Source organism: Balaenoptera ricei, chromosome 11, assembly GCF_028023285.1.
Source record: "Balaenoptera ricei isolate mBalRic1 chromosome 11, mBalRic1.hap2, whole genome shotgun sequence".
Taxonomy (NCBI): Eukaryota; Metazoa; Chordata; class Mammalia; order Artiodactyla; family Balaenopteridae; genus Balaenoptera; species Balaenoptera ricei.
The window spans coordinates 31,987,515-31,999,637 of NC_082649.1; the positions used below are offsets into that span (position 1 = coordinate 31,987,515).

At 46.7% G+C, this 12,123-nt stretch overlaps 1 protein-coding gene across 1 annotated transcript in view; it reads left to right on the forward strand.

The window, feature by feature from the left end:
- Nucleotides 1–9,562, forward strand: part of MRPL14 (mitochondrial ribosomal protein L14) — a 12,129-nt gene extending 2,567 nt beyond the window's left edge. Inside the window, exons 2-3 of the mRNA XM_059938604.1 lie at nucleotides 6,582–6,673; nucleotides 9,072–9,562. Of these exons, the coding sequence (XP_059794587.1) occupies nucleotides 6,603–6,673; nucleotides 9,072–9,438 (438 nt within the window). The 5' untranslated portion in view covers nucleotides 6,582–6,602 and the 3' untranslated portion in view covers nucleotides 9,439–9,562. The remainder of the gene's footprint in view (nucleotides 1–6,581; nucleotides 6,674–9,071) is intronic.
- Nucleotides 9,563–12,123: the final 2,561 nt, after the last annotated feature.

Sequence of the window (12,123 nt, forward strand, 5' to 3'; positions counted from 1 at the left end):
TTGTACGAGAGGGCTATGATTCAGATCCCAGAAATGTTGCTCTGGGTCAGGTAATATGCTCTCTTATTAAGAAAAGTGCCAGGTAGCTTATTATTCACCAGTGAAACGCAACTCAGAGTGAGAAAGTCTCCTTGTCGAAAACTTAAAAAAAAAAAAAATCATCTATGTCTTTAGAAAAGAGGGAGTACTTTTTCTAGTCTACTTTAAGCTGAAAAACACTTCCAGGACTGAGTGATCTTAAAGAGACACCCATAGTGCTGCCCTGAGAATCAGGGAGTGAGACTGTTCTCCCTGGTCAGAATCTGGGAAACAAACTGCTTATGCTGCAGACCTGGGCCCTACTGGTTAATTCAGAGAGGGGTTCTCCCACTTGAAAAACCATCCCTTACGTGAGTGAAGCTAAAACATGTTCATTTCCTTGCCTCTTTGCTCTTACCAATGACCCTTGCTTGACAGAGTCACTGAGGCCTGGAGTAGTGGATTCCAAGGAAACAGAGTTGGCAGGAGAGGAGGGGAGGAGGGGTGGAGGAGATACCCTTTCTTTGGGCTTTTCATCCCACCCCCATCCCCCTGCCTGCCCACCTGACATCTCTATAAACCTGGTTCCTTGCCACTGGCTTGGTAGAGGTACTAATAGGAAAGAAATATGTATGTGATTAAGTAGAATTTACCTTTGCCTTGTGCAGTTTTTCTGAGTTAGACCATACCAAGAATGTTATAAACTTATTTCTGGAACTATAGGTGTTTGCACACCTGTGAGGTGAGGATGGCAGGGGAGCAAAGCTAGAAACAGATAAAATCTACACATTGAAAAACCAACTTGAATAATGGAGAACTGTCAGATATTTTTAAGAACCACGATTTTAAATCTGTAACAAGGTGGAGCAAACAAATATACAGGTAAATAAACACGTATAGTTAACCAACAGATAGAGACAAGAACCCTGGAAATGTTTTTTTCTTTGTGAACCACATTGACAACTGGGGTCCTCACTGGTAGCCATGGTAGAAACAGCCCATGGTGCTAATGAGGGATTGCTATTGCTTCTTGATAGTAACGCTGTGAAAACTCACACCTTTGCAAATGTATCAGAATCAGCTTCAGCGTTGGTCCCAGGCTGTGCTGTTTGTGGTGCAGATATCTATTGAAAAAGCAGCTTTTAAATTTCTGAGTTTTAAAAGATTATGTGGCAGCTTTAAGAGAGGAGAAAGAATACTTGCACTGTGTGGGGTGTTTTTGTTTCTGTGAAGTTTATTAGTGGTTAAAGCAGCACCTTAGCCGGGCAAGTATTGTGCAGGGTGTAGTAGAAACAGCCTTCTACCCGTCTTCCCTTCCTAGGACAAGCCGACAAGTCGCTTAGCAATTCTGACTTAATTTCTTCACCTGCGAAATGGCACTTACTCTGTTGAACCTTCAGAACTGTTCAAAATCCTTAGGAATCAACCCTCGCCAAACTGTTGCTCATTGTTATTTATCTTTCTGTTTCCACTGGGTGCTCAAGAATGAAATCAACCAAGAAAGTGATCTGTGTGAAAGTACTTTGAGAACTGTAAGGTGTATACTTATGTGAGATTAAAAAAACTCACAAAAGATGTTTAAAAAAAAACCAAAAACCAATTCACAAAACTTCCTGAAAGAGAATCCTTCTGGGACAAATCAGTAATGAGTATTTAAGCAACAAATAAGAGTACTTTTTGGTCCAGAATGATTGGGGCGAAACCTGCAGGAGATGGGAAGGGCTGTCAGCATGACAGGGCAGAGGGTCCAGGGAGTTCCCTTTTGTTTTTTGTTTCCTCGAAGCTGCCAGGCCTCTGCTTTTTCCTGCTTAATTAAGAAGGACATTTATATCCTTACACTAGGCAGAGTTTGTCCGTTTTGTGGCTGGGCTTTGCACTTGATTTCTCCTAGTGTTTCTTTTCACTTCTGTCACTTACTAACAGAATCTCCTTTAAACACTCTTTTGCAGTTGGGCTGAACTTTTTGTTTTGTCTCTTTTCTTTAGAACCTGTTTCTCTTGAAAGGCCTTTAAAATTTATGAAATGTGCCAGGCACTTAAAAGATGGAAATTGTTCAGGTAGAAACAATGTATAAATATATGTGGATCTGTGATACTAAGTACAACATTTTGCTGATTTCTAAAGTTCAAGTAATGGTACTTTCTAGCTTTTCACAAAGCATCAGGCTCTTTCTGTCTGCTTTTCTAGTTCAGTCTCTATGTATTACAATTAGCTAAAAATGAGCTCTCAGTGTCTAGGAAGCTCCCCCAAGTTACTGGGAGCCTGGGTGAAGGGCACAAGAAAGACCGCCAACCCACCAACATGGAGCCTCTCTGGAGCTGGAGGATGAATTGCAATTGCAGATAAACTTTATACATTTAACAGATACTCACTGAGCTCCATTTGTGTGCCAGGCACTGTTCTAGGTCCTGAGCATGCAGCACTGGACGGGGCAGGCACGGTCCCTGCTCTCATGGGGCAATGTTCTTCCAATGGGACCTATAAGGTGATGCCAAGTGAAAAACTCACCTGTGTGTCCCTAAAATCTACAGTCCTCCCTGGCCTCCAGAACTGAAGGGAGATCTTAAAGTTAAACTAAGATTTGAAATAAGCATGGCTCTTGGATTGTATTAAGTAATTTCTCTCCCTCTCCCTCTCTCTCTTGCCTTCCTTCTCTTGCCCTCCCCATCCCCCCACCCCCAGAGGTTATGATTCACACTCTAAACCGGGATGGCAGTACTAGTGCTGACCAGGAAGTGGCATGAAAAGCCATCTCTGGCACTGGAGTCTTCCGAATACCTGGCCTCCTCCGAGTGAGAGTAGAGGAGGAAATATCATTGGAGTTAGCTTCCTGTGCAAACACAGGACTCAGAATAACATTGCTTGTGAGACAAAGCACTCTATACAGACTGATCTGAAGTTAATCAGGGCCTATGTCTACAGGATGGATTTATCCTAGGAAATAACATCAAGCTCAGTCAGTTGCTTTGAAATAAATTGCAGCCCTCATTACTCTTACCTCATCTGAGCCAGTTGTTTAGTGGTGCGATGGTGTTTTTTCACAGTGGGCAGTGTAAGCACCAGACCCAGGAGATGATTCCGGGGGCCTGTAGACATAGCATGAGCTAATCCTCTCATGACCAGCACCATGGTTCTCCTAAAGCATGTTTGCATGTGATGTGCTGGTTCCCGATATACAGATGAGATCTCTACAGTGTCTGGATTTCCCTGTGTCGAGCCATGGGTGGGGGAATCTGTCTTTCTGTTGGCTACCTCATTTATTTTATTCAGCAAGTATTTATTTTACTCGCACTCTATCAGGACCTGCTGGGAGCTTTTGCTGGGGTGACAGTGGAGGGGACCACAGATTTTTTTTTATACAAATATACAAGTATATTTGCTTCTTTTATGCTTTCAAGTTCATAGGAATGCTTACTGCTGCCCATTTGATGTCTTTAAGTCCTTTGGGTCTGGAGGTCACTATCAGATCCACCAAAGAGCTAGTGAAAAGTCTTTGAATTTGGTCTTTTCTTGTGAAAATGGAGGTGCTCCCTGCAGACGTGAATGTATTACTTTTGTGTTTGAGGGTAGTACAAATAATCCGGAGTCTGTGTGATTCCTGAGTTCCTATAGTGAGTTCAGATGCCATGTTGTCAAGATCTCTGTGGTTTCTGTGGATAGTGAGTAGCAAGAACTAGAATGCTAGGGGCTATCAGCCTTAACTCCAAAAAAAAACAAAAAACCAGATTTATTCCATGTCTGAGTTTGGATAGTGAAAGTTGGAACGGTGAGAGTTCCTTTGGCACAGGACACCCAGATGTCCTTGGTGTGCAGGAGGGGTGACAGCAGATGCTGCAGCCTTACACAGAGCTGCTCGCAGGAGGTGTATTTGGGGCCAGGGCAGTTTGGTTGGGCAGAGGTGGACCCAGGTTGTGGTGGTGGCTTCTCAGCAAGGCACAGAGAGGAGGCCTGGGTGTGGTTTGTGCACAGGCTGCCCTGTAGATTTTAGGGAGGTGCCTTGAATGGTGGGGTTTGTTATGCCCAAGTTGGGAAAGTTCTGGGAAGCCTCCAGGCACTTCTGCACTTCTTGGAGTCACATAAATGCTCTGGAGGAAGTGATGCAGTGTGGAGAGGCTGGATGTTGCAATTCTCAGGAGAGGGAATGTGGGTGGCGCTGGACTAACCTGGAGGGTTCTGTGGAGGAGCCGAGGAGCCTCTTTTCCCCCAGGGAGTGAGAGTAGGGGCCCGCCAGCATCAGATGGGAAGGCTTGGCTGAGATTGGACGTAACTGCAGCCTGGACCAGAAGGACTGCTTTTCAGAGCTACTTTTTTTATTCCTTTTTTTTAAAGCCAATTTTCCATTATTGCTCAGTGTGTGGCTCTTCTTGCCACCTACACTACAAATTGTATTCAAAACCTAAATTGGATGAAAGTGAATGACTTTCACCTGGTGTTTGTCTACATTTCAGTTGATTCAGCAAGCACTGAGTTAGGTCTGAGTAAAATGTTCACGTGACATCAGTATTCTTGATGGAACAAGGATGATTTAACAGTTGGAAAAATATTAATATTTAAGTTAACGTTACCATGTTAACTCTGCTGATTAAGAGGGTGGGTTCAGGAAGCTGACTACTGGGGTTCAGATTTCAGCTTTGTCACTCCTAGCTGTGCGACTTGGGCAGATTATCTAACCTCTCTGGGCCTCATTTCCTCCTGTATAAAATGGGGCTAATCATAGTGTCCATTCCGTAGTTTTTTTGAGGCTTAAATGAGATGATAATGTAAAGCACTTAGACACATTATAACTAGTCGATACATTTTCATAAAGAAAGAAAGCAGAAGAAGACCAGGTGACCCTCAAAGCTGCTTCTCACCCTGAGCTCCTGTGTGAAGTGGGCTTTGTACGGCAGAGTGAGGCCATAGGGTGTGGAGGGAAGACCCTTGGACCTAAGCTGAGGCCACTTCTGGTTCTGCTTCTGCCCTTGGCTAGTTATGGGGCTTTATGCAAGTGCCTTCCTCTCTCTCTATCTCAGTTTCCTAATCTTCGAAACGGGACGTGATATGATGACGATGATGATGGAGAGGGCTAATAGGTATTGAGTGCGGGCATCATGCTCTGTGCTTTGCCTGGCTTACCTCACGACCGTCTTGTGAGTAGGTGTTACAGGTGGGGAAACCCCACGTTACAGTTAGGGAAGCTGAAGCTCATAGTTCCTTCTCCAGGGCTACCGAGCTGTGAAGGTAAAACTGGCCTCATCTGATAGTCTTTGATTCTGTGTGTCAGATGTTAGTAGTTCTGTAAGTAGGCCACCTTCTTTTGCATATAAGTTTCTATTCATATTTACATTTTGGCCAACGCTTCCTGGGTTGTCTTAAGGAAAACACTGGCGAATAAGCTTGAGGTTTGAGGCTAAATTGTAGTTAATAAGCATTTCTGGAGTGTTTAGGTATTTCTCTGAAAGTAAATAGTGAGTTTTCCCCCACCATTATTAAATAAAATCTTATCTAAGGTGCTTTGAACTTATGCCAGGCAAAGCTATGTGTAAATACTACAGTGGTAGAGGCTTTCTCAGCAGAGCTCTTGAATGAGGCCCTCTGTAGCCAAACATGTGGGTGGAAAACAGGCATGTCTCGCAGCTGGAATTACCAGCTGGCTGTAGGTTTTTCTTAAATATTCCCCTCACTGGTGCCCAGGTGTTTCAGGAACCTGGGGATGGCCATATTTGTTGGTGCTAGGGAGCACAGGGTTGAGGTTCTGCAAGCTGCAGTCACCAGTGTTGGGTTGGCGTTTGCTCTTTTGTCTCCAGCTTGCTCTCCCAAAGCCCACTTTCAGCTGCAGTGTGGGGTAGGTAGTTTTTCTTTCTTTCTTTCTTTTTTTTTTTTAATTGGGGTATAGTTGCTTTACAATATTGTGTTAGTTTCTGCTGTACAGTGAGTAGGTAGTTTTTCTGTGTTACATTGTCATTTGGGAGACCGACCCAAATAGAGGCCTTGGTCAGTGACTTGGCAAGGGCATCCTTTGGCACTGCTTTGCTAACCTTGAGTTGTCCAGGTGTTCTGTCTTTTACATTTGGGAGAAAGGTGATGTGGTGACCGACAACCTGGGCAGCTGCTCAGATAATCTACTTTCCTCCAGGGAGTAAAAGTTCTGGTTTCAGGAGGCACACGAGTGTCAACAAGGGGCCAGTGTGCAGGTTTTCCTCTGTGGAGGATGTGGGAAGTGGTTCCTGCCTGGGTGTGTCCCAGAGGATTCGTGCTGTGGAAGTGATATAATTATGAAGGCATTCTCTGTGCTGTTGTGTTACCTACAGCGAAAACTGTGGTGGGCCATTCCAGCTCTCTGACCCCAGTTAGAATATGAATCAGCAAAATTGCAGCTGGAGTTCCATCTAATCATCTGCGTACCTTTTAACCACTAAGGTTTATATTTAGTGACTAATGATCTTGTGCTCGAAGTGCCATCTCCCACACAAGTCCCCAAAAGTCTTAAAAAAAAAAAACACACACCAAACACCAAAAACTACTGGCTGTGAGTGTGGACACTGACTTAGAAATAAATCCTTTTTCCCCCTTTTTCCCTGCAGGATTTGCCATCTTGGGATCCCATGGCTTTCTTTACTGGGCTCTGGGGCCCCTTCGCCCACGTGAGCAGAGCACTGAGCCAACGCCGTTTCAGGTAACTTTTCCTATTAAGTTCTTAAAGCTGTGTCTTTGAGTAAGCCTCCCATCAGGGTGGGGTATTGGTGACTAGAGTGGGAGTGGAAACTCAGGAAGGTGGGCTTAGGGTCAGGGAAATCTAAAGGCATAGATGGAACTGGAGTTTGGTCAGGCCAGGTGAGGGGATAGGTAAGGAGGTGATATTGCTGTTGAGGACGGGATTGGGAATGGATATGGAGAATGATGAAACCTCCATCCTTGCCAGACTCTTACAGTGAATCCGATGTCTCTCGACCCTATCATTTCTCCAGTGCATTAAAACCTTCTCTTTTAAGAAAATGTATATACATATACATTTTATATACACTTTATATATATACACACACATATATACACATATATACTCTCTATATATACATATATATGTGTATATATAAATATATACTCTATATACATATATGCATATATATACACAGATATACTCTATATACATATATATGCATATATATACATTTTATATATATATATAAAGTATATATCTATATACTTTATATATATATATGAGTATATATACTCATTCTTAGTCACATTGCCATACACCTGAAACTAACAGAACATTGTAAATCAACTATAATACTTCATTTTAAAAAAACATATAAATAAAAGGGGGGAAACCCTTCTCTCTTAAAAATGGAATATATATATATATTTTTAAATCACATACTTATTACCATAAACTCAAGCATGATGGAAGTTTGACAACCTCTCCCCTCCCCGTTTAGATGCTAAGCCAGGGCGGAGAGCGCAGGTTGCATTCCTGTTGGCAAACATGCCTTTTGGCCCCGTTCGTGCACTCATTCCGCAAGTGTTTACTGAGCCCTGTGCCCAGGGTTGGTCATAGAGAGATGAATAAGAATTGCTTCCTGCCCTGGAAGAGTTCTCACAGTTGGCCACGGGAGCAAAGTTGGAAACAAATAACTCTAAGAAAATGTGACCAGTATAATAATAGAGGCTTGTACAGTTCTTTGGAAGGCCTGAGGCAGGGGCTGCTAACGGAGGAGGAGGAGCAGGAGGCAGAGGAGGAAAAGAGGAGGATGGCAGCTGCCTTCCCAGAAGGCAAATGGGGGCAGGTCCTGTCCAGGCCCCCAGGGAGGGCCAAGAGGCCAGGCACGCTTGGAGAGCTCCAGGCGTTCCCGGCCATCGGGGCTCAGAGTGAATGTGTGAGTGGCAGGATAGAGGACCTCAGAAGGCAGGTACATAGAGGCCAGGTTGTTGACAGTGTATACGGTGGGGAACCACTGACCAGTCCTGAGCAGGGGAGTGGCCTCCGTTTTATATTCTAAAAAGAGCTCTTGGTTGGCGGAGTGACGTGCTCAGGGAGCTGGTTAGGACACTAACGTAATAGTCTTGGTGTAAGAGAGTGAGCTGCTGGATGAAGGAAGTGTCGACGGGGGTGGAGGGAAAGGACAGAGGTGTTTAGGAGGTGGTGTCAGTAGAATGGGGTAGCTAGTGGATGGTGATGGAGAGAGGTTTATGGCTCAGGAGCTGAATTTTCTGTAGAAGCCATCATCTAGGCAGGAAACACAGCAGTGGGAGGAGGTTTGCAGGGGGAGGCGATGAAGTCACTATAGGACCTACTGAGTTTGCAGCATCTGTAGGACATGTGAGGAGCTGGAGTGGAAATATAGGACCAAAAGATAGGAGAGAAGTGGGGCTGGAGATGGAATTTACTAGCTGGAAACAACGGGGATAGAGAACATTGCCCAGGGTAGGCATGTGGAATGAGAGAAGAGGACCCCGGGTCACCCGGGAGAACACCAGCACTAGGGTCCTAGTGGCAGCAAACTAGAATTCCCACTGTCATCAGATGGCTTAATAATAGCTTATTTGCCTTTAATAGGTACTCTTTCTAGTGGGGAAAAATACATTAAAACAAAAGATTGTTACCTTGACTTATTTTCAGTTTCTGCTATGTTGTGTCAAAGGACTCCCTTAGCAGACATACTCACTTGTACCTTCTGGTTCTCAGCAACGTGTAGATGGGACATTTGGTAATCAGTGTATTCTGGGGGAGCAGGTTTTGCAGGCTAGGCAGTGGGCGAGGCCTGGGCCATAAGGTATTCCCTTAATCCTCAGAGGCCTTTTGGAAACCAAAGGCTTTAAATTAAGTCTGCCATGCAGTTTGTTGTAACAGAATATCAGGTCCTCTTTAAAACCCATCCAGATCGAGGTCCTGACCCGGCAGCAGAAGCTGCAAAGAACTGTGAGGGCACTGCCTTGGGCACAGAGAAGCCTTCCCAGGCACCGCCTCTGTCAGGGCCCTGCTAATGTGCACGCTGCCAAGCCTGGTCTGGCAGAGGCCTCTGCGCCCTGACCAGCAGAGATGCAGACCTCAGACTCTTTTCCTCTTCCGCCAGCACCACTGGGAGCCTTGGTGCAATTCAGAAGATGACGCGGGTACGTGTGGTGGACAACAGTGCCCTGGGAAACACCCCGTACCATCGCCCTCCTCGCTGCATCCACGTCTATAACAAGAACGGGGTGGGCAAAGTGGGCGACCGGATCCTGCTGGCCATCAAGGGGCAGAAGAAAAAGGCGCTTATTGTGGGGCATCGTATGCCTGGTCCCAGGATGACCCCCAGGTTCGACTCTAACAACGTGGTCCTCATCGAGGACAACGGGAACCCTGTGGGGACCCGAATCAAGACACCCATCCCCACCAGCCTACGCCAGAGGGAAGGCGAGTTTTCCAAGGTGCTGGCCATTGCCCAGAACTTCGTGTGAGCAGAGCCCAGGCACCGGCTGCCTGGGGGCTCATGGATGGAGCCGTTCTGAGAGCTGTGCCTCTGCTGAGAGGGAGCCTGGGGCGCAGTGTGCTGTGAGAAAATAAATGTTTTCCTGTACGTTTCTTCCTGAGTTGTCTGGGTGTGGCCATGGGGTCAATGGTACTGAAACAGTTAAAAGGTGCCACATGAGATGGTGGTCTTTGCCTGCAGTAGCCTGTGAGCTCACCCAGGATTATCAGGCTCTGGAAAACTGGGGTACAAGCCAAATGCCAATTTGTAGATACGCAATGGAATCTCACTTTCTAGCCAGGCAAACTGTTTATTTGCCTTCCAGAGTGTCATCTTCCTGTGTCAGAGGGCCGGAGGTGCTAAATGGGTATGAAGGTGACTGGGTTGCTGGGTTAGCATGAATGGAGCCGGGGGGATCGTTTCCTCCAGCACAGCGTGGCCTCCACCCTCCGAGAGAACCCACACCTTGATCCTTCCTCCACCATGGGGTGCCCTCTGCTAGGCACCGGCTGCTTCTCTGTGCCCAGAGCAGACAGCTTCCTGACTCCTGGGGAAGTACACTAGCTCCGGTGTTTGCAGAGCACCAAATCGTGGGCCTGTGCAGGGGATTCAGTGACAGTTTACCTCCCATTTGTTTGTTGGTCTCCTTGGGGAGGTTCTGGGGTGCTCCCGTAGTTTCTTTAAATGGAATCTCTTCAACTCATTTCTAAAGTCACTCCTTTATTCATTCAAACTGTCCTGGGCACTTCTCATTAAACATTCCAGTGGCCTCTGAGAGGCAGAGTGGCATGATGATTAAGAACACACGCTCTGTAGCCAGACTGCCTGGGTTCCAATCCTGACTCCACCACTTAGACGTAATGCCTTTGGGCAGGTTATTTTGCTTCTTACACCTTCTGTTTCCTCACCTGTAAAATGGGGATATGATAATGGTACCTGCTTGATACGGTGGGTTAAGAAATGAGTTCGTGCCTATGAGTACCTGGTGATAATAAGCACTTGATAGGCATCAGCTGTTTTCTGTCATCATTGCTCTGCAGCTGCCAGCGCTGGGAAACAGAGGTGAGGATAAGTACATGTCCGTGCTCTCCTGGGCAAATTGACACAGATCACCTAATGACTCCAACACATGCAGATCCCCAAGTGTAACAAGTGCCTTCGACGGAGAGGTTAGACTTTTTCCGTGGGACAGGAGGTGGCTTCCCTGAGAAAAGGTTGCATCGGCTGCCTTCTGAAGAATGAATAGGCATTGTGATAGAAGTCAGAATAGTGGCTACCTGGGGGGGTGGGGACGAGCATAGACCACAGAGGTCACAAGGGAAACTTACGGGTGTTGGAAATGTTCTAAATCTAGAGCTGGGTGGGAGTCACGTGAGTGTATACATCTAAATAATTATTGAGCTATATACTTCAGTGCACTTCAGTATACTTTATACCTTAGTAAAAATAAATGGACAGGCATTAGCTAGGTGATAGAGGAGGGGAAAGTGTTCCAGGCAGAGGGAAGAGCATATGCAAAAACCCTGTGGCAGAAGGGAATGGGGTGAGTCCCAGGGACTCAAAGGAAAAGCCGATGTGGCTGGAGCAGGGCGAGCAGGAGGGATTGTGGTGTGGGATGGGGCTGGAGAAGCAGGGCCAGCCAAGCCTGGGAAGCCTGAGGCCGTTGGGACGCTGTTGGAGGGTATTCAGCAAGGAGGGTCAGGGTGGTGGGAGGGGAGATACAGTTGGATTGACTGTGGAGTGGGGCTGAGGGAGTCCAGAGTCAATGAGCGTAGGCTTTGCATGATGATGACCTGCTGGCCTAGGGCGGTGGTGAAGGAGGGGAGCAGAAGCCTTTAGCGGGTGCAGTTGACTGGGCTTGGCAATGCGTTAGGATGATGGGGAAGGGCCAAGAATGTGTCTCAGGTGTCCAGCTTCCGTGCCTGGATGGTTGGTCTTGCAGAACACCGAGCTGGGTGCTCTGGGAGAGGCCGGAGGGTGGGGGAGGACGAGCAGCTGAATGGCGTCTGAATGGAGGCACCTCTGAGATGTCCAAGAGGTGTCAAGTAGGTAGCTGGATGTAAATAATCTCTTAAATTGGAATAGCACTTAGTGTCTATTTTGAAAGCATTTATGTGTACGTGCATTCTTGGTGTTCCTCACAGTCCTTCGGTTTGGCGGCCACTGGTCCCGTGTTTTACATGAGGACACTGAGTTTCAGAGGTAACGTGATTTTTCTGCAACTAACAGATGGTCAAGCTGGTCTCAAAGCCAGATCCTATGACTTCAACGCAGGGGTCTTCCCACAATGTCCGGGGGTCTTACTTTTGCAGTTGATGAGTCCTTGCCATCTTGAGCTGATTCTCACTAGCTGTGAGTCTAGAGGATAATAATCTGGTTTTCCCGAATTTAGTGGGTACACTTGGAGCCTCATCAGCTCAGCCTTGACTGCTGGGAAGCGAAGGCTCTTCGTTTTCCATCTTCCTAGTCAAGGCATGCACCGCTCCCCAGGGCTGCTCTGATTAAAGGCTGATTCAAGGTGCCTCTGGGTATTTTAGGAGCCAGCAGCCCTCTTCGCCGGGCCCTCTGGAAGGGCTGGCAGACTCTGGCTGAGCTGCTCTGCTGCAGCAGCTGACGCTGGCCATGGAGGAGGAATCGTCTGCACCGGGGCCTGCTTTGCCAGGGGGGAGTGTCT